This window comes from Rhinolophus hipposideros, assembly GCF_964194185.1.
Source record: "Rhinolophus hipposideros genome assembly, chromosome: 2".
Taxonomy (NCBI): Eukaryota; Metazoa; Chordata; class Mammalia; order Chiroptera; family Rhinolophidae; genus Rhinolophus; species Rhinolophus hipposideros.
Window position 1 is genome coordinate 108,760,073 of NC_138048.1, and position 23,606 is coordinate 108,783,678.

Sequence of the window (23,606 nt, forward strand, 5' to 3'; positions counted from 1 at the left end):
TGACACGGGGTCAGTGTGGGTGGGAGAGGGAGGCACATGGCCCTGAAAGGAAAATGATGCTTACACTACCTTAAGAAAAACCAGAGGAGTTATTCGTGGAAGACGCTAGAGTAACTCCAAATCTGAGGAAAGCTGAGCAACCAAGCCTTGGAAAGGACGGGGTGAAGCCGGCTGCAGGCGAGGATTCCCCCTGGCGTTTCGTGTCAGCACTTGTGATGGCCTCAGAGACTGATGGCCCCGGCAGCCTTTGTCCAGGTAGCTCCTGGTGTGTCCAGGTGGTCACACCGGGCAGTCCCATGGCCCAGAGAGGGCAGAAATATGCTTTTTCACCAGCTCCAGCCAGAAGGCTCCCAGAGGAAGACTCGGTGCCGCTCAGCTTGCACGCCCAGCACTGAGCCCATCGTGCGGCAGTGCCAAGGCAGGAGCACACAGAGCACACCAGGGCAACACCCCCCAGAAAGCAGGTCAGGGCTAACCTTCCCAGCCCACAGTCCCATCAGGCCACCACCGATTAAGTCGGGACTCGGGTCTTAGTCTAAGCTGGATAACTGACCCGAGGGTCAAGCTGGGGAGCCTTCAGGCCATGTTAGCCAGAACTGCGGAGCCCTAACTGCCTGCAGGCTGTGGCATGGATTCAGAAGATCCTCCCAGAACCAGTGAGGGCTCAGCCCGGTGAAGGACTGAGGCAGAAACCAGGCGGAAAGTGGGGGGGACGTCACCGTCAGGGTAGCTCGGCTGCAACACCCCAGACACGATCTCCGAGCAGGTACCACGCTGCACAGGACCTCTGGTACAGTGGGCAGAACTAAGGCTGCAACCAGGGGCGCTGGGGGAGACAGGGCTCTGATAACAGGAATTTCAGAGAAACCTAGGATGTTGTTCCCATCAAAAAGAAATGCACAATCTCGCTGGAGGTAACTGGCATCTGTGAAACAAGAAAATGTTGCATTCAACTGTCTCTAAGTAAAATGGGAGCCCAAAGCAGCAGAAGAAAGCTCCTGGGAAGCACAGCCTGAACTGAGCCTTTGAGACAGGCTGGCATCGGAAAGGCGGACAGCAGGAGGGGGTGTCACGGTTGTGGAGGTGGGGGCAGGGGCAGGCATATGGGACGCTGTGCAGAGTCCCTGAGCGGGAGACCAGGACTGGGAACGGCCGTCCTTCCAGGGGCTTCTCTGTGTCCAGCAGGCCTGTGCAGGGCACCCGACACAACGAGCTCCACAAGCCCCTCCACAGGTGGGACAGCGTCCTGCCAGTCCTACAGCCACCAGAGAGCAGGATTCAGCCCTGAGCACGGGCTGTCAGCGCTCACCCCCAAACTCACTCTGGACTGGGCCAGGAGTGAGTAGAGGACGCAGTGAGGCGGGGGAGGGAAGCTTGGGGGTGGGTGCAGGAGTCGGACTTCTAAGAAGAGTGCCATGTTTCTGAGCGGAGGGACACGCAGCACACGAGCAGATGACAGGGGACAGCAGTCAGCTGAGAAGTCCATTCAGCCAGCGAGGTACAAGGTGACAAGGGAGGGTGGAGCGACACAACACCTTTCATTCTGTTTCTGGGTGAAACACTGCTTACGAGCAATGCAGGAGGACGACGCACACGCACGGCTGTGCCTCCACACCTTGCTCACGTTGCGCGACCGGGACGCCGTGCCCAATGCTCGTTTCTCCCTCCCCCAACCATCAGCCTGCTTTCCATTACTTTAGATACCACATGTAAGTTGAATCCTATAGTATGGGTCTTTCAGTGACTGGCTAGTTTCACGGAGCATCATGTCCTTTTCCAGGTTCATTCACGTTGTAGCCTGTGTCAGAATGTCCTTCCTTTCTACAGCTGAGTAGCGTTTCATTGTACGTGGAGAGCACGTGTCCTTCGTCCGGGCACCCACGGATGGACACTTGGGTTGCTTCCTTGTCTTGGCCGTTGTGGATAACACTACAATGGACATGGGGGTGCAAATACTCAAGATCCTGTTGTCAGTTCTTTTGGATCAATACCCAGGAACGAGAGACGATCTTTCATTCTTACAAGAAGTCTTTCAAACAACAGTTTAAACAGAAAGTACCTCTGAAGCACCAGCCCTCTCCGAGTGTCACTCTCGGCACTTGGCAAGGTGGCCTCTCCCAGTATCTCTGGATTAGACTTATCCTCTGGTGTCATTTTCTTCCAGCTTTAAGAACTTCCTGTCTTGTAAAGAAGGTTTACTAACAAAGAAATCTCTTAGTCTTTGTTGATCCAGGAATATATTTTGAAGAATAGTTTAGCTGGACATAGGATTCTTGGCAGACGGCCTCTTCTTTCAGAACTTTGAAAACATCATCCTTCTGCTTTATGACCATTGTTTCTGATGAACAGTGAGCTGTTAGTCTTGGTGTGGTTCCCTTGTACATGTCTTTCTCTTGCTGATTTCAAGACGTTCTGTTTGCCGTAAGTTTTAAGTTTAACTATGAGTCTAGATGTAGATGTCTTTGTATTTATCCTACTAGGAGTACACAATACTGACTGTTTTCCATCAAAGTAAGTTTTCAGATGTTATTTCTTCAAATATTTTTTCCGTTCTTTTCTCTCTCATATTTCCTTTACACTCTTATTATGCCTACATTGGTATTATGCTCGATCATGTCCCACAGATCTCTGAACTTTGACCATTTTTCTTCATTCTTTTTGCTTCTGTTCTTGAGACCAGATAACCCACCTAGCTTTAAGCTTGCAGATTCTTCCTACTGCCAGCTCAAATCTGTTGTTAAACCTGCCCACTAAAATCCATTTATACTTTTTTCTTCATTATTTGCTTCCTTATACTTTATTTGGGTTGTTTCCTTTTTTTTTTTTCAAGTTCTTATGGTAGATGTTTCTCTCATTAATTTTCTGCTTTCTCCTTTTTAATATACATGTTCAAACCAATAAACTTTCTATTAAATACTGATGTAGATATATTTCACCATTTTATATGTTATGTTTTTATTATTCAATTCCAAATATCTGATTTCTACTATGATTTTGTTTACTCATGGGTTTATTTCTACATGTGGGATTTTACCAATTCTCTTTTTATTACTGATTTCCATCTTCACTGTTATTGTGGTCAAAGATATTCCACACGATTCTGATCATCTGAAATTTGTTGAGACTATCTTTATAGCCCAGAAAATTGTCACTTTTGTAAATATTCCACGTGTGCTTGAAACAAATATAGTTGGGAGTGTTCTATGCACCCAGTAGTGCAAATCAGCTGTGTTTTACACACCCTTCATAGCCTTATTGAGACTTTGGTCTTTTTTATCAAGTACTAAGTGCTAAAATCTCCCTGATCATGGGGAATTTGTGAATTTCTTCTTATACTGTTTTCATTTTTTGTTTTGTCTATTTTGATACTATATTAGGAAGCGAAGACACAAGTTTAGAAATGTTATATCCTGGTACGCTTTTCCTTTTACTCTTTGCATTTTTATGTTTTAGATGGCTCTCTTATAAACAACATATAACTGGATGATTGTTTTAATCCAATTTGACATTTGTCTTTTAACTGGGTCATTTAGTCTGTTTATAGTTATTGTAACTGTACATATTATTGGATTTATTGCATCCATTTTATCTTTTGTTTCATTTTCTCCTTCTTGCCATCTTTTGAATTATTTTCACATTCCATTTTATCCTGTATTCATGTTATAGGTGGATGTTCTGTTTCTATTATCTCTGTTACCCTAGGAATTTTAACTTGCATACTAACCATAAGAGTCTGAAATTAACCCTTAGTTTTGCTCTCCTCCTGAAATCTGGGCCTCACAAGACCATAATTATGCCCATCCCCCTCCCAGAGCATATGCTAATCTTCTCTTGGTGTCTAATGCTATCACCGCAGTTTTCTGTGTGTTTTGTTTCATAAAGCTGATGTTTATTTAGACTCATCTACATTTGATACTCTCTCTGATGGTTCTGACGTGCATCTCATACTCTCCATCTGAGCTCACACTCCTGAAGATACCTTTAGAATCCACTGTTGGGAAGGTCTATTGGTGAGTCAGTTTTTGTCTGAAATGTCTTTATTTCATCCTTGTTCTTGAGAGATATTTGTTGGTGGGTAGGAGGCATATAAACTCAGACTGACAGTTATTTTCTCTCAGCTTTAACATATTGCATTGTTGTTATTAAGGCATCAACTGTCGGTCTAAATGTCATTCCTTCGAAAGTATACATATTTTCTGTTTGCCTGCTTCAAGATCTTCTCTATCTTTAATATTCTGTAGTTTTCATTACTGTGTGTCTAAGTGTAGATTTCATTTATCCTGTTTACATTAGGTGGACTTCTCAAATCAAGTAAATGAGTTTGGGAAACTTCTCAGCCATTATCTTGTTGAATGTTACTTCTGTCCCAATCTCTCTTTTCTCTTTCCAGGACTCTGATTAGTTGTATGTTAAGTTCTCAGTCTCTCTTCTATGTCCTTCAGCTGCTCTTATTTTCCATCTCTGTGTGTCTGTGCCTCATCCTGGACCATTTCTTCATATCTGTCTGTATCAATTTAATCATCTCTTTAACTATGTATAATCTGTTGTTAAAGCTGTATAATAAATTTGCAATTGCAATCATTATATTGTTCATTTCCAGAAATAATATTTCATACCTTTTTAGACCTCCCTGGTCATTTCTATAATCTCTTACTCTTTACTCACATGTTAACCCCTTTTATTTCTTTAAACACATTAAATGTCCTTATTTTATGTCAGTCTGATAATTCTTCTGATGATGAATGGTCTGACGGTACTAACCTATGATTTCATTAATAATGTTTCCCATGCTTTTCGTGATTTTTAATTTGTGAGCTCTAGCTCTTGGAACCTTATCTGCAAGAATTTTTTTAAAGAACCTGGTTAAAGTCAACGAATCCTCCAGAAAGAATCTACACTGTTCTCTAAATGGGGACATCCCAGGTGGTTTGAATGCAGGCTTCCAAGCTGCATGAGAATCAGTTTGCGGTTATGCATTCTCAAGAGATTTTTCCCTCCACTTTGCTCAGAGCCAAAAGTCAAAACCAGCAATTTTCCTGTAGTCACCAAGGGTTGGTGGAGAACTGTCAGCTTACCTTTACACTGTTCGTGAATTCCTTTGGGAGTCCCCTATAGGCTACTGGGTTGTGTGGAACCTGGGCTTTGTTTCCCATCCCACCCTGTGAGGCCATGGAAACTGAAGGTCAAATCTGACAAATGCCCTCAGAGCATGGATTAAGCTCAGTTCTGTTAACCAATCTGGCATCCCACTTTCACTTCGCTTTTGTGCTCTGGGTACAATTTTTTTCTAGCTCAGAGGAACATTTTGACTGTTTTCAGTAGCAGAGTTGGTCTGGAATCTCTCCCATCATACCCCTGGCTCCCAATTTATGACTGGCAGGGTGGACTGTGCGGAGATCTGCAGGAGGCTATGAAGTTCTCCACGAAGAAGATGACGGAGGGTCAAAACCAGGTGGCAGTGGTCGATGGTGGTCAGATTCTGGACGTATCTTAAAACCGAGCCTTCAAGATTTCCCAACAGATTAGATGTGGGTATTAGAAGAAAAGGCAACAAGAACCATTCTGCAGCTTTTAAAGTCCTCAGAAATAGGAAAAATAGAGTTGCAATCAACTGAGGTTGGGAAGGCCGCAGGACGACGTGAGTGTGCAGGAAGATTAGGAAAGTCATCTGAACACACAGTCTGAGCGTCTACTAGACGTCCACGTGGAGATGTCAAGTAGATGGCTGGATATATAAGTCTGGAGTTCAGAGGAAAGGTCTAGGCTGCAGATACAAAGTTGGTAGAAATGATGAATGTTTCGTATTAGCCAAAGCAAGGAAGCGTGAGATGGTATGCAAATGCTGACGTGCCTATTCAACCCTGGAAACACGGGAGGAACGGCAGCACTACTGTCAAAGTGCCATCGTAACACTAGTTTGCACTCATGCTCACACCACATGTGGTCATCATACCAACACCCTCTGTCCTCATCGGCTATTTGCTTGAGTTCTTTGCCAGTTCTGCGGTTTAAGAGGAACGTGAAGAATGTGGGGAATGCCTGGGGAAAAGCCAGCCACATAGCTGCATAAAGGAAAGGAAAATGATATCCAGCAAAGGTTAAAGGAAATGAGATTATTTAGTCAGGGATGATTAATAGCAACTGGTCCTATGACTCTGGATCAGAAAAGTCCGGATATTTGAAAGGAATTTGCCACCTTTAGGTCAAATGAAATAAAAGGAAATGAGCTATCATTCTGGCATGGAAGACTTAGTTTAGAAACAAAAGGGGAAACTAATACCTACTTAACACCCACTATACTAGGTGTTGGCCCAGGCACTACTGTCTTTCAATAAACATTAAAATCCTTGGGGTACAAATGTCCATTTACATGCAGGTCAGAGAAGAGCGATGTTAGCTAGATTCCCAAGCAGGAGAGCTGCGATTTCAGTCTGGATCTCACAAATCCAAAGTTTTGACGTTCTCTCATAGCCCTAGGTAGTTGTTGTAACCTAGAATTCTGAAAACAATCTCACCACCAGCACCAAACAACATGAAGCACAAGTTATTTTTCAGGGAACTGGTTTTGTTCCTATTTTCCTACTCAATAGTGAAATACATACACCTTCCTAAAATATACACCAAATTCTGTACCAGATTTCAATTTTTAAAATAATTCTCCACATAATCCAGGGGTCAAACATCCTGCACTGGACAGACTTTGTTTTTGGCTGACTGTGGTAACAAGTAACTCTAAAGATACCCTGTCACATGACCTTCCAAAGCTGTTTTGAGCTGTGTTCACTGTGTCCAAAGAGCCGTAACTGTCCTCACAGACAAGACAGCCAGGTGCCCCACTGACAACAGGTGCACTGAATCCACTTCACCCCCACCCAACTGTCCAAGACCCCGGTCTGAGCGGAACAGCTGTGTGGCCAAAGAGCGGCCTGTCCAGTTGGTGTCAGAACGGGCACTCTTCTGATGGGGAGCCCATACCTGCCTAGGGAGCTGCCTGAGTTACACTGAAACTCGGAACAACTTCCACTCAGCCCAGGAAAACTCCTAGCGCGAGAGAGCTGGACAGGCCAGAGAATACTTAGTCCAAGGCCCTCTTCCTAAGAGAAAGCAAACACCTGACAGAAGGCGAGCTAGCAGGAACAGGCGGGCTCAGGCTTTCAGGACCTCTTCTCAGAGGCCCGGCCAAGCGGCCTCTACCCAGGACAAGGCTACCATCCCTGCAGTGCTTCCAGGAGCAGCCCAGCGAGTGGCCAGATGGGCCCTGGAACCCACGTGTCTAACCTTAAGCAAGTGACTCCACCTCTCTGTGCCTCAGTTTCTTCATCTATAAAACAGAAATCATAACACTTACTTTATAACAGTATTTAGAGAAATAAATCTGAGAGTATATGTAAAGCACTTAAAATTGACTGACACTCAAAAAGAGTATTCAGTGGGGTGGGGCAAGGGGAAAAAGGGGAAGGCGATTAAGAAGTAGAACCTTCCAGTTACAGAATAAGTCATGAGGGTACAAGGTACAGCCCAAGGATAAGTTACATCATATTAACTACCGTGTTTCCCGAAAATAAGGCTGGGTTTTATACTAATTTTTGCTCCAAAAGACGCATGAGGGCTTATGTTCAGGGGGAAGTCGTCCTGAAAAATCATGCTCGGGCCTATTTTCCGGTTAGGTCTTATTTTGGGGGAAACATGATACGTACAGTGACAGATGGGCACTAGAATTATTGGTGTGATCTGTTTGCAAGGTATTTAAATTTCTAATCACCGTCATACACCTGAAATTAATGCTGTATGTCAATTGTAATGAAAAATAAATGAATTTTTTAAACAAGAAAGGAAGACAGAAGTCGTGGGCATTCTTATTGAATTATTCTCTCCCTCTGAGCAGCCCCACACCCTCCAGTTGGCATTGTCCACTTGCACGTGGCCCATGACACGTGGCCCATGACAATCAGCCTGGAGAGTTACCTTATAGGTCAAGTCCAGGATCCACTTCTGAGAACGTGGGTCTTAGTTCACATTCTCAAGAGAAATAACCAATTGTTCAAGTATTCAGCCCTGGTGTGTAGGACTGATATGCAATGTAAACACAGCCCCCTCCGCCTGCCCTGAACAATGGCAGGTCCGGGGCTTTCGCCATGCTAACATGTCAGCCTGCTGCAGTTTCGTGGATGCTGGCACAAGACATGAGACTTCTGAGTCTGAGACAAAAACCTGACTACTCAACAGTAACAGCCACATGCTGTGGGCCTCTGCATCGCTTCGAGACCCAACGCCGTGCTCACGGACAGGGCTGTGTACATGCCGTGCTCTGCATTACAGGAAAGGCGCCCCAAGCTCAGGCAGCCCAAATATTTTGTAACGGATGGTACGCCTGCCTGACGTTGGCCCTGGAGGGATGCATTATACTTATTGCATTATCTGTATTCTAAGGGTGTTCACTACACAAGCAGAGCCAGAGGCAAAGGTCAGGTGGGCTGCTCTCAAGCTGTAAAGATCCATGAGACCCATCTCCCAAAGCATCCAAAAAAATAGCCATATATATGCACACACTTTGTGTTCATGGACTGGGAGAGACAACATTGCTAAAATGACAACTGTCCCCAAAACAAACTGTCGATTCAACACAATCCCAAATAAAAATCCCAACAGGACTTTTTTTTTTTTTTTTTGGTAAAAAGTGACATGCTGATTCTCAAATTCATGTGGAACTGCAAAATACTTAGAAGAGAAAGTAAAACAGTAAGGTCAGCTTTTATTTCAAAGGAAACAAAAAGGACACACACATGCTTCACATGTATAAAACACAAACGTCGTGTATAATTATGTAATTAAGTATTCTCTCTATGTATTCTCTGTATGTGTGTGTATATACACAAAACCCTCTTAGTTACAGGATCTCTCCAGCTTCCTTGTCCCCACGTCCCTTTCCACTGGGACTTCTCCTTCCCTGATACTCAGAGCCACAAACAACACCTTTATTCTGTCCTGTGCTCAGAGAACAGGACTGCTCAGCGACATCTACCAGGTGTCTCATCACTTTTCTGTGTCGCAGATTCATAACTAAACTGAAGGCAATACTAAGAAACAGAACTATAAATAACTTAGCACACCTGCGTTTTCTAGCATTTGAACTGTTTCTTTAAAGAAATGGTAACAGGTTGGGACAATGGAACCTAATTCCTAATACGGGACCCCCTCCTCAGCCTCGGGAACAGGATGTGCGCTGGATAAAGGGGTGGCGGGGGGGACCCCTCCTTACCACTCAGAAGCCACCACAGCAACGGGAGGAAGCTGGGGCTCTGGCTGATGTACTCCAAGCCCTTCAAGTTGATGCTCACGTTGTACAGTGTCATCAGCATTAACCTGGGCACAAGAGAAAGTGTGTCAGTGTGTGGCCGCCACGTTCCACCCCGAGCAGGACCTGCACACACACACAGAGGGGTCCTTCATGTCAGGGGCCACTGCGCTACCTGTATAGGCTCCCATCATCAAGTCATAAACGCAGACAGGAAACCCCAACCCTATTCATGGAGTCATTCTCTTATGACTAACCCTCACTGATATACAGGAAACCCTCAATTCACAAGTACACTGCACTCTGAAAGTGCAGGTCATCTGTTTAACATTTCATCCTGTGTTTTCATTGAGTGACGTGTGGGCAGCCGGTCAGGCCTGTTCAATCCACAGCACGAGGGATGGAGAGCGCCACACCTCCAACCATCCCTGACAACCAACAACAGAGAGTGCGCTGTTAAACAGGATTTTACAGGCAGTCTTGGGAACGGACCAAACTGGCAACATAGAGTCTGATGGAAATGGGAAGATGTAGGACTGGTTTGTGACAATCCCATAGAATACCAAGATCCCCAAACTTCACACTGCAAAGCAATAAAAAAGGTTACACAAATAGTTCAGAAACACTTAAAAGAACGGATGAGCTTTCAAGAAATGAAGAGAAAACATCTCTGATCAGGAACTACGTGAAAGCACAAATTCAAGGAGGTAAGCTCTACAGATAATTATTTTCCAGAAGCACCAAGCTTAAGTATTAGTGGCTCCATGCAGACGGACAGAAGGAAAAAGCTAGGACCAACACAAGACCGATTCAGATCACTGACTCCTACAGAAAGCCAAGAAAAAAGTGAACTTTCAAGCTTGGCATAAGCCCCTACCTTTTGTATGGTCTGAGGATCCACAAGCCAGTAATTTTAACACAAAGCAGACCAGGAATAGGAGCTCCTCCAGCTGCCAGGCCAAAGCAAACAAACATTCTCTTAAAGAAAAGGCCCCTCAATTTGGTCTTCAAAGAATTCCCCCAAATACAGAACCAACAAAGTGTGAGTTCATAACAAAAATCACAAAACACATGAAAAACAACATAAGTAACAGCACAAAGGACTAACCAGAGCCAGAATTAAATAAATACAAGTATTAATTTCAGAATGAAAATTGGGTATGTTTAACAGGTATAAATAATTCAAAAAGAAATTAAAAACATGATCAAGGATCTACTGAGTATTATAAATGACCAGGCACTTCAAAAAAGAACCTGGTAGAACTTACAAAAATGAAAAGTGTAATAATCAAACTGTGAAGCTCAAAGGCAACTGACACATGGGAAAGGAGAAACACCGCACAGGAAACAAAGCTAAAGGAACGGCATCCAACAGAGCGAAGCGAGGAAAGAGGCCACTGGCAAGGCTGACAGCAGAACAAAGGAAGCACTAAAATGAGCGAAACCACAGAGCAGGCAGCGGCTGGCTCTGACCTGCTACTAGAAGCCCAGTGGCCAGAGCGCTGGCACAGCCAGGAATGAGGCACAGGTTCTGGCTGTCAGTCTTCTCACGGGAGACCGAGTTGAGGAGTCAGATGAAGCTGAGTATCTGCGAAGACAAACATCAGTTCTCTCCAGGAACAGACAAGAGTCCAGAGCCCACAGCATCTCTCCTGTTATGGCCGGCAAACGATCGAATATTTAACTGGGCAGAGGAGAGTAAGGCACTTTCTTGGGGTTCAAATTTAAGAGGTGCCAAATGCTCAGTCACTGAGATTTTTAAACATATTGCAATGCAAAATTTTTTAAAATCAAAACTACTGCAAAAATTCTGTAACAACCAGTGTATCAACATTTTAAGTAAAGATCGGATAGGAACAGTGCCATGCCAAGACATAATAAAGCCTGAGGCAAAAGGAAAATCAGTACTGGGATTCAGTCCATTCAAAAGGGACTAAGTGATGGCGCATGCAGGCACACGCGCACACACGCGCACACACGCCATGGAAAACGTTTACTGTATTTTCTGTGAAAATAGCTGGCTTCTCCACTAAATGTCATTTGTCAAATCAAGCCCCACGGCTCGTTGGTCTTTAGAGCAGCACAGGCTGGCCCGTCTGGGGACACAGTGGGTACTCAGTGTAAACATGGAGAGTAGACTCACAGGGGTTGAGTGCCCCTGGCGGGCCTGTGCTCACGTTGTGAAGCTTGCCACACCCCCCAACCACAGGCCACAACATGAGCCCAAACTGCACATCATTTCAAGTTTGCCTGACAATTTTTACACACGTCCAGAACCCATTCACCGGCCACCTGTTTCATGAGTTATTAAGGATTATTCAAACGTCGCATTCACAAAAAAAATTCAGCATCTTAACTACAATTTTCTGAGGCCTCTAAGCCAGTGTCCCAAAATGAGAAAAGTTCCTTCTTTAGAGCACCAACACAGACAGCCAGTGCTCCTCCCCGGTAAATGCCTATTCCATGCTGCTTTCACACTACACCAGCAGGGCCGGACCACTGCAAAGCGCCTACGGCCACAGAGCCACAATGATTCTCGAATGGGTCCAGAAAGTCTGCTAACCTCTGCTTTAGAGCATGAAAGTAAGAGAAGCCAATTTTCTCTAGATCTTAACAGGCAAAGTTAACATCTAGGTGGGAACTGTAATATGGGGCAAGTTCCAGAAAATGTGTCCATTTGAAATTCTCCAATGACTACATCTAATTTTAAGGTGTCAAAAATGACTCACAAATTGACAAATATCTTTAAAATTTTATATTTGGTCAAAATCAGCCCTCCTTAGCAGCTAAGATGGAATCATTATAATTGTGATGTCCATGGTACCACGTGAGACCCCATGTCATTGCCAGGCTACATCTCACAGAAGAGCAGGCTTCTCCGAGGTCGCACGAGGATTTTGCAAACAACAAACCATAACAAGTTTCCTATGCCAATGCTTTCGGTCCCGACACTGCTATTCCAACCAAAAGTGTATTTGGTAAATAATAACAGCATGTTTCCCACCGCCAGTCAATTTGCCCTTCTCGTGCGGAGACACTAAAAGCAATGCCACCTGCAAAGCACTGGAGTCCTGGGGGCGTCACTCTCCTTCCAGTGACAGGAAGCAGGCAAGCTGTGCTGCCCACCCCAAGCTCAAGCGGAAGATTCCTTAAAAATGGACCAATGGGCTCAAAAGAGCAGCTTCCCAGGCTCTGCAGTCGAGAACTTTAGGGACATCTGACACTGACCACAAAAGGACTGAAGGCAAGGCTAAGTAAAGGTACTGGTGAACTTGAAATGCTATGAAAGCAACACAAGTCACGCTCCTTCACTGAAGGACACTCCCTTCACCTGGACGTACCAGGCCTGGGCCGGAACAGGTTCTCCAGGTGAGAAGCCAGAAAGCCCTCCTCAGTCTGCCCTCAAGGCTGAGGCACTAAAAGTAAAGGTGACACAACTAAACTACTTCATTCTTTGTCTTAAAAGAAATGACAACTAACAAAGAATAAACATACCTAGTACTTCAAAACCAACCAGAGAGACAAAAAGGCAAAAAGCAAAAAAGAAATTAAGGTCTACTGTGATGTTCCCTCCACGCACCAGAAACAAAAAAACCACAAGCCAGTCACCCAAAACCAGCTCAAATCTAAGTACCAAATTAGCACCATCGCTAATTAATTCTAAGGACCAACGAGCAGTAAAATTGCACAGAAGCTGCGTGTTACAGGAGAAGCAACTGCAGAGCGATGCAGGCCTCGGACCAACCACGACATGCGGAAGCCGCGGCTCGAGGCCCAGCGACTTGCGAGAGCAGCGCGTGACTGTTCCACACGCTCGGTGCAGATGCTGGACCAGCCCCATAGCCAGAGCCTCCCAATCTGTGGTCCACGCCATATGGAACTCTTATCAAGTATCTGCAGATGGATTTTTATCGACTATGCACAGTGAAGACACACAAGGTACAAAGAACAAGGCTACCCGCCTCCAGTGAAGAAAGGACACCTTATCCCCGTGGTCAAATGCCATGTGAACTTGGATCACCGACTTCAGGGAGCAGGGACCACTACTGCCACTCGGTACGTGACACAGCCAAGCATTGCCATGACTTTTACAAGCGTGTCCAGAACCTGCCATGTTTGTACCAGCAGCAGTCTGGATGTAACAGTCTTCCACCCACACCATGGTGAGACAGTTCCACGGTGACTTGTTTTGCTCGAACAGATTTTCACTGATGTGTCCCAACATATAAATTGATCACAATCTATTCTCCAACTGACAGAGTGTAGGTGATTGCCCAGTACGTACTATTACCAATATGGCTGCTATTACATTTGTGCTCAAGAGTCCTGGTGATTCCAGGTGAAACTAAAGTTTTGATTGGAAACTATTTAGAAACCCAACCATGTTGGGTTTCTTTCAATGGACATTTAAATCACTCCTTCTGTGAAGGAGGAGTCAGGGCACGTAAATGCACGATGACACTCTGTGCATTTAAAACGACTTTAACAACAAACATAACCCAAAAAGTGAATATTCACATCTCACTTGCTCAATGAGCAACATTTGCTGAGCACCAGGGTCAACAAAAAAAACCCTCCTGGAACCAGTAAGATTATAGCAAAGTTGCAGGATACGAGGTAAATATGTAAGTCATTATTTTCCTACATGCCACTAATGTACAAATGGAATTTGAAATTAAAAACACAATACCATTTACATTACCACCCAAAAATGAAATATTCAGGTGCAAATCTAACAAAACATATGTAAGACCTATATGAGGAAAACTGCAAAATGCTGATAAACGAAATCAAAGAACTAAACCAACAGGGAGACATTCCACGTTGGAGGAGAGGAAGACGCGATGCTGTCAAGATGTCAGTTCTTCCCCATCTGATCTCTAGATTCATCGCACTCCCAATCAGACTTCCAGTAAGTTAGTTTATGGACATTACCAAAATGATTCTATAATTTACATGGAGAGCTAGAAGACCCAGCAGAGCCAACCCAACACTGGAGAGGACTACCACTGCCCGACTTCAAGACTTACTCTAAAGCTACAGCAATCAAGACAGTGGCAAAGAACAGACAAATAGGTCAACGGAACAGAACAGAAAGCCTGAAAATGGACGCACATAAACACAGTCAACTGATCTCTGACAAAGGCGCAGCGGAGCCCAGATGGTCTCTTCAACAAGGGGTGCTGGAACCACTGACACCCACATGCAACAAAACGGAACCTAAACACAGACCCTAAACCCTTTACAGAAACTAACTCAAAGTGGATCACAGATCTAAATGTAAAATGCAACCTATAAAACTCCTAGACAATAACACAGAGAAAACCTAGATGACGGTGGCTATGGAGATGCCGTTTTAGATACAACACCAAAGACACAATCTGTGAAAAAAATTATTGATAAGCTAGTCTTCATTAAAACTCAAAACTTCCGCTCTGCAAAAGACAATGTCAAGAGGCAGAAGATAAGCCACAGACTCGGAAAAAATACTTGCAAATGAAATACCTGATAATAGGACCGTTACCAAAATATACAAAACACGACACCCTAAGAAAACAGACAACCCGATTAAAAACTGAGCCGGAGACCTTCACAGACACCTCACCGAAGAAGGCACGCAGATGGCAGACAAGCACATGAAGATGCCCCCGTCACATGTCACCAGGAAAACGCAAGTACAAACAACAGGACAGCAGCACACACCCACCAGAACGGCCCCCACCCGGGACACTGACAGCACCAGGCGCGGCAGGACGAGGACCCACAGAAGTCTCCCTCACTGCCGGTGGGACGGCAGGGGGTGCAGCCACAGGAGGACAGTGGCTGGTTTCTTCCCACAGTGGACGTCCTCTCTCCATAGGACCCAGCGATCACACTACTTGGTATTGACCCAGAGGAGCTGCAAACTTATGTCCACACAAAACCTGCCCACGGACGTTTACCGCAGCTTTATTCATGACGGCCAAACCTGGAGCCGCCCAGACGCCCGTCCGTGGGTGATGGACAAACTGTGGTCCATCCAGGCGATGGGCTGTTATTCAGTGAGAAAGCGCAATGAGCCACGAAGCCCTGGACAGACACGGGGCACCGTAAGTGCATACGCCTGCGTGAAAGACGCCCATCTGAGAAGGCGTCCAGTTCTGTGACATTCTGGAAAAGGCAGAACTGCGGAGACAGTGAGAGGTCAGGGGTCGCCAGGGGTGAGGAAAGAGGAATAGGTGACCACAAAGGTTGTTACAGCAGTGAAAACACTCTGTATGGTATAATAATGATAAACACACGTCATGATACATTTGTGCAAACACACTGAATGTACAACACCAAGAGTAAACTCTAAACTTTGGAATTTGGGTGATAATGACATGTCCTGTAGGTTCATGGATTTTACATGTCCCATTCTGCTGGAGGATGCTGAAATAGGGAAGGCTGCGCATGTGCAGGGCCAGGGGCAAGTGGGAAATCTTTCTCTTCCTCTCAATTTTGTTGTGAAACTTACCCTGCTCTAAAAAACACTAAGTCTTTTAAAAGACTTAGGTCTGAGGCACCCAGCTGTTGAAATGAGTAGCCTCTGGTCATGGAGGCGGCAAAGAAAGGAAAACCCACAGAAACCCACCACGTGTTATGTGTAATGGATTCTCAATGATCATTTATTGATTACTTTGAGCCCAAACCCTTTATGTGCCTGTACCTCACTGGAACATCACCATTTCTCTGTGCGACAGGTACTGTTATCGTATTATAGGATATATAAGGCACCTAAAACTAACGGCACACAGTAGGTTCTCACCAAAAGCTATTAGTGAGCACTCATTTATTAAAGAAAAAAAGAGCATTAACAGACTGGTGCAGCCGCTATGGAAGGCAGTGTGGCGGTTCCTCAAAAAATTACGAATAGAATTACCATGTGACCCAGCAATCCCTCTCCTAGGTATCTACCCAAAGAATCTGAAATCATTTATACATAAAGACACGTGTGCTCCAATGTTCAGCTTTGTTTACGGTGGCCAAGACATGGAAACAACCAAAATGTCCTTCAATAGATGAATGGATAAAGAAGTTGTGGTACATATACACAATGGAATACTATTCAGCGTTAAGGAAAGATGATATAGGAACATTTGTGACAACATGGATGGATCTTGAGAGTATAATGCTAAGCGAAATAAGTCAGACAGAAAAAGCAGAGAACCCTATGATTTCACTGATATGTGGTATATAAACCAAAAACAAGACAAACAAATGAGAAACAAAAACTCATAGACACAGACAATAGTTTAGTGGTTACCAGAGGGTAAGGGGGGTGGGGGGAGGGAGATGAGGGTAAGGGGGATCAAATATATGGTGATGGAAGGAGAACTGACTCTGGGTGGTGAACACACAATGGGATTTATTGATGATGTAATACGGAATTGTACACCTGAAATTATGTAATTTCATTAACAATTGTCACCCCAATAAATAAATTTAAAAAAAAATCTTAAAAAAAAAAGAGCATTAAAAAAGGCACAAGTTACAGTCGAGGCATGGAGAGGCCAACAAGAAAAGAAAGTTTACTTATAGGACAAGACAGGTCCTGGCTCCAGGGGACGCCGGTTGGGAGTTAGCAGTGAGAAGAACATGAACAAACGGCATGCCGAGCAGAAGGCAGGCAGAGTGAGAGACCCGCTTCAGCCTGGTGCGAGCAGAGGTCCTGAGTGGGTCTGAGGCTAACAGTCTGTACGTGGGCTCTGCTCAGTGGTCAGACACAAGACTGCCAAGAAAGGAAGCGGATCTCTCTGAAACCCATCTTCCCCATCTCCCAATGCAAAGGACAGGAGCTCATCAGGGCACAAAGACGCAGAGCTCCGTGCAGGAGCTGCTGGAGGAGCGGGTTAGCTGGCCCATAAACGCTGACCTTATACAGACCTCAGAAACTAAATGGCTTAGTATCCAAAACACATTAGAAACAGCAGCAAATCATTATGAAAAATACAACCCAATAGAAAATGGGCAATAGACATGAACAGGTAAATCACAGGAAAACTCAAATGTGAACGTGAGAAAAGTAAGTCTCGACCTCACTGGTCACCTAATGTACAGATACACAAGCAGACAGAGATCAACAGACAGTACAGAAATTCTTTATATAAATGAAACACAGCGTGAGGTGTTGCTGAGGCTGTGGGAAAGCACAACACCGGTGTCGGCTGGTGGAAGCGTGTGCTGTGGGGACCAACCTGGCGTAGCGTACACAGCTAGCACAAATGGGCTAGTCCTACTTGTCAGATTCCACTGCTGGGGAAAGTCCAGAGGCTCTCCCACAGGCTCGCAAGGAGCATTCGTCCAAGATGTGCACGGCACTGCTTGTGGAGTAAAACCCGAAAATAACCTACATGTCCATCAGTAGGGAAAAGAAAACCCAAATGGTTCATTTTCTTTGATGAAGAAACTTAATAGGAGCTAACTACATCCAGAAACAACTTGTAAAACTCTATACAAAACTAGGAACTTGGATTACATTACACCGTATTACGCATACCGCTCACGTACACACACTTTGTAGTATCAAGCTCCCAAATGGACTGGAGAGGCTGGAGCCGGTGAGACGGAGTAAACACACCCCGCCTCTGAACACAGCAGCTACAGACACCAAACAGAATACACGGAAAAGCCATGGGAGACCCCAAAAAGAAAACAGCAACAGGCAGATTGGGAAGACAACCAGTCGGCCCCCCAACACAGGAGTGGCACCGGCCCCCCCAGAGAAGAGCACCAGGACAAGACTTGAGGAGCAGAAGGGGGGTCCCCAGAGCACTCAGGCTCACTGGGGACTGTCCTCCTCACCACTGGGAGAGCTGTGACCTCTAAGCTCTGCTGCTTGGCCCTGCACGTGGGCACAGCTGCAGCAGCGTGACACAGAAGTCCAGGGGAAGGGCTGAAAGGGGAGCCCCGGGGAACCAACAAGTACCAAGGACACTGCAGAGAGTTATAAGCTCAAGACAGTGACCCCCACACACACGAGGTTGTTAGGAACTCCTAGCCTCCCCCCAAGCTATGCATGCATGGATCTGATCCCAAAAGCAGATCCAAACTCTGAGAAGTACAATGGCTACTGTCACAGGGTGACACACTGGCCGCAGGGGGCACACGAGGCAGACCCAGTAGCACTGCAAAGGCTTTCTGAAGGTGGAATGACCCTGAAACCAGAACACAGAGAAGGTGGGTCAGAACCAGCGAGCTGAACTCAGCTAGGTTGACTCTACAACAAAACATCAACATTTTCCATGAGATTAAGTAAGAGCCAGGGTCGCAAACATAGTATTCAGATGTCGGAAGCCGCCCAAAATTGCTCAGCATCCGAAGAAACAGGAAAAATACCAGCTCACGTGGGAGAAGACCACCAGGAGACACCGAAGGACAGATGATGGCAGTACCCGACAAAGACTACAAGGAGGCCAGTATAAAAATGCCCCCAGGAGAAAAGCAAGCACTACAAGTGAGTGGTGTCCCCGCAGTCCCACGATTTCCCACCCTGATCCCTTGGACTGCACCCACATCACACCCCAGTACGTGACACGGCACAGAGACTGCAGATATGAGCAAGGTTATCCATCAGTGGACTGAATTAATCAAAGGCGTCGATCCATTTCTGCCTAATCTAACCCCACGAGCCCACCAAAAGCAGAGTTTTCTCTGACTGGTAGCAGAAAAGGAACTCAGAGAGGTTCCAAGTGTAAGAAGGATTCAGTGAGCTCCAGGGGCTTGAAGATGAGGTGGGGTCGTGTGAAAAAGAAATCAGTCAGCCATGGAAATTGAAAGTGGTCCCCAGCTGACAGCCGGCAAGGAAGCAGGGAATCGGACTCTGCCAGCACCCTGAACGTACCAGAGGCAGATTCTTGCCCAGAGCCTCCAGAAGAGCCCAGCCCTGGACGGCACCTCGATTTTGCCGAGACCCTCGCCGGAGAACCAGTGAAGGCCACTCAGATGTCTGACCTACAGAACTGTGAAGTCAGTGCTTTTTCAGCCACAAAGTTAGTGGTCGTTTGTTACACAGCAACAGTAAATGAACACTGATTTGGGTGCCTGGAAGTGGGGTGCTGCCATGAGAAATCCTGTGTAAGGTCATGTAGAGGTGATTATTATAACCCCGAAGTATCACAGGATAGCATTTGGGGTTCACTGATTACTCCAAGGTGAGAACGGCCCTTCTGTTTGTATCACTTTTCCGAAATGGTATTGGATAGACAGTGCGTCCCTTAACTCCCCAGGCATTTTGGTCCTGCTGTTTTGTTACAACCATGGCCAGATTAACTGTGTCCCTTGGAGGAGGCCCGGGCTGCGCCCTCGGACGCACGTGCAGAGCACGGCCGCGTTCTCATTGTCACCGTACACTTTGAGCTTGGTGCACTGTCCCGGCTTCAGGTCCCCCAGAAGCTGCAACATCGTGTCCAGTAGCACCTGACTGGAGCTGACCAGGAACTCGCGGCCACAGGCCACGGCGGCCACATCTGCAACAGAAGGACGACACAAAGCGTCACAATCTCTATAACTTCAGAAGCTAGGAAAGTTTGCACGCAATGGAGTATTTGTTGCTGTTTTTCTCCTAGCAGACCCAATGAAAACACGGAAAACTGGGGGGGCATAAGCAAATGGTGCTGAGCAGAGAGCCGACAGCCCCCTGGAAAGAGGGCCTGATGTCACAGCAGTGGAACACTGTGGTTAGCAAACACCTGGTGAGGGACAGTGCCTTCAGCCCACCCCAGGATGGCAGGGGCACAGATTAACGGCTGCATATCTGGCTCCAAACAGAAGGTGGGGGTGGACTTCTTTGTTTGGAACCAGAGACGCTAAACCCACTCAGCCCTGGGAGAGAACTCCTAATGACTATGAACCATAGGGCTAAGCGGAACTCCTGAGGTCAAAGACAACGTGAAACCCGACTCAGGAAAACTTTTCTCCACAACTGGACATCGTATTGTGGTCTCTTCACGCCTGAGGCCGCAGAGCAGACCAAGTAAGCCCACGGCTCCCCAGGGGCCCCTGCAGCTCACCCTGGCTCCTCCACATTCCCAGACACCTGCAAGGACACACCGCTGAGCCCAGGACTACATGTACGTGTCGGTACATTTGTCTCCGCTGGGTCTAGTGATCAGCATGACTCAAGGTGGCCCAGGGGACCAGAGCCGGCAGTAAGTGTCACCGTCCTCTGACTCGAGTGGAAATGGTTCAAGTAACCACAGCTAAGTGGGTGTCGGCTGGGTGATCCTGGGGGATGCTGTTACACAGTTAAAGATGCTTTTTCTGTTTCTATTTTGCTAAGAGTTACCAAGGCTGGAAGACGAATTTCATGGCTGACTTGTCCTTCTCTGATGACCTATAACCTGATGGCAGAAAATTCCATTATGCTCCCAGATCATAATGCAATCAGATCCCAGGCATCCCTGTTTAGTTTTGTGGACCTGAGCTGAGAAGGATCGAGAGACGTGTGTTAAAATCTAACAGGTCTGTTTTTCCATTTCTGCTTGTCTCTCCAGCACTTTCTGCCTCAGAAGTTGGTGCTGTGTTATGTGGTACATAACTCATGATCGCTGTAACTTCCCTGAACACAAGACTCTTCACTGACACGAACGTACCTTCCTTGTCCAATGAATTTGAACCCGGTAACTATATTTTCAAGTTTGGAGGAGAAACGAAGTTTGAAGCATTTGGGATCATAAACTCCTAACAAGCCATTTGAAAGTAGTTTCTCAGGGGAGACATTCTTTGTGCAATCACGGTTGACCACATCCTGGAACCCCACAGGAAAACATACATTCTAGCTACAAACGTTGGTAGCTAGATTCCAGAGATGGTTTTCCAACGACCCATCCCTCTGGAGGCAGGGTCACCCCTGCCCTGTGACTCACGTGGACCCAGCAGAGCGCTGCTGCGTGACTGACAAGGCAAAACAGGAAAGAGCCTGCTGGCTCCCCCCGTGGTCCCTTACCACTCGATCCAGGAGCCCTGAGGCAGGAAAGCCCTGTGACAACCCTGAGGCTGCAGTGATACAGAGACCACAGAAAGAGCAGCCCTGAGACGACGAGACTAGAGCGAGACGCCCCGCTGGCCCCAGCTGTCGTCCCTCCACAACATGAGTCACCCCAGCCGGGGCCCAGATACTGCAGAGCGGCAGCAAATCTGCCTGCCAACCCTGGGCAAACTGCAGATTTGTCATCGAAATAAATGACAGCTGTTGTTTAAAGACTTGAAGTCTTAGGGTGGCCATTTACACAGCAGTAGATAACAGGGATGTCACTACTACGTCTCGGAAGAAACAATTACAGAGCAAACATTTAGTGCATCAGACCAGGCAATAACACCCAACAAACTGACTAGTAAATGCAGTCCATATCATGTGTCCAGTATTGCAACTGGACAATGCCAAACCTGCATTTCACTGAATATCAATAATAAAGAAAAACCTATGAAATAAAATAAATGTGGGTAACTTCCTAAACAGACAGCTCCAGTATTTGTCAATCTGTCTGGGGTGCTTATGTGTCAACTCTAGGACTGTAAAGGATGGCTGTTTTATTTTCTGTTAAAATTTACTTACTTTTTTTTAGATTCACTTTTTATTAAAATTATTTCTATAAGTTACCATAGTAATAATTTAAACAATGACTCTGGCGTCAATTACGTGTGCTGCTAAAGATGTAAAGAGTTGAAATGTATTATGCATGATACTTTTGCTTTAAGTTATAATACTTTTGTCTTATTTTCAGCAATAGAAATAATGGGATACTGGCATGATGACACACATATAGCTCAATGGTAGAACTGAGAGTCAGAAATAAACCCTCACATTTATGATCCACTGATTTTCAACAAGGGTGTCAGGAAAATGTAAACAGAGAAAAGAATAATCTTCGCAACAAACAATGCTGGGGCAACTCGATGTTTATGCAAAGAAATAGTTGGTCCTCTACACCTTACACCATATATAAAACTTAACTCAGAGTGGATCCAAGAGCTAAATGTAGGGGCTAAAACTATAAAACTCTTAGAAGAAAAACGCAGAGCAAATCTTCATAACCTAGGATGATTATGGCTCCTTAGATATAACACCAAAAATGCAGGCAACTAAAGAAAAAATATATGGGATATCACCAAAAATATACTGGATATCACCAAAATTTAAAAATTTTGTGTTTCGAAGGATACTTATTAAGTATCCTTGGACAAATGACAGAATGAGAGAAAAATTTTGCATTATCACGTATATGATAAGGGCCTGGTATCTAGAATATACAAAGAACTATTACAACTCAATAATAATAAGACAAATAACTCCATTTTAAATGTCTATTTAAAGACTTCTCCAAAGAAGACACACAAATGACCAATAAGTACATGAAAAAGGCTCAATAGCATTAACCATCAGGAACGTGCACGTCATAATCACGATGAGACACCCACTACAATGGCTATAATCAAAAGGTAATTTTTAAAAAAAGTGTTGGCGCCAGTGTGGAGAAACGGAAGCCCGCATACATTGCTGGTGGGAATGGAAAACGGTGCCGCCACTGTGGAAAATGGCCTGACAGTTCCCCAAAGGGTTAAGCCATCCATATGACCCAGCAATTCCACTCTCAGCTCTATAGCCACGAGAAACAAAGACTGTGTCCACACAAAAACTTTTACACAAATATTCATAGTATCATTACTCACAATAGCCAAAAAGTAGAAACAACCCAAACATCCACTGATGGACGATGGATGGCTGGCTGGCTGGCTGGCTGGATAAATGTGCTGTCGCCATGCACTGGAGTATCATTTGGCCATGAAAATGAAGCACTGATACCTGAAAACACTGTAGTAAGTGACCGAAGCCAGTCACAAAGGACCACGCAGTGCACGACTCCATTATCTGCAATGTCCAGGCCAGGCCGATCTATAAAGACAGTAAGTAGCTCAGGGGTTGCTCTAGAGCTGGGGCAATGGCAGGACTAGGAGCGAGGGCTACGGTTAGCAGGGGTGTTGGGGGGCTGGTGAAAACATGTTTCACTCGATAGCGGGGATAGATGCACAAGTACACATAACTGTCTCCGTAAGTTGGGGACTTGCAGGTGTATTACCGACCTCAGTAACTGTGACAGCAGTAACAGCACTAATAACAACAGGGACACAATTTCCATGTCCGGTGGGCGACTCGGGCTCAACTGCTCATCCGACCTGTCTTCTCTGAACCGCTCACCTGCAGCACTAACACTGCACCATCGTTTTTGAAAGAAACACAAGCAGGTTTCCTCGATGTTAATATTGTGACCATTTTGTTGATTGGTTTTGGTTT

The 23,606-nt window shown here is 45.5% G+C and overlaps 1 protein-coding gene across 1 annotated transcript in view; it reads right to left on the reverse strand.

Annotated features, from left to right (window-relative positions):
- Positions 1-23,606, reverse strand: part of HSF2BP (heat shock transcription factor 2 binding protein) — a gene marked incomplete at its 5' end in the record, with an annotated part of 67,001 nt that overhangs the window by 20,893 nt on the left and 22,502 nt on the right. Inside the window, 2 exons of the mRNA XM_081079617.1 lie at positions 9,260-9,363; positions 19,665-19,782. Coding sequence (XP_080935743.1) covers positions 9,260-9,363; positions 19,665-19,782 — 222 coding nt within the window. The remainder of the gene's footprint in view (positions 1-9,259; positions 9,364-19,664; positions 19,783-23,606) is intronic.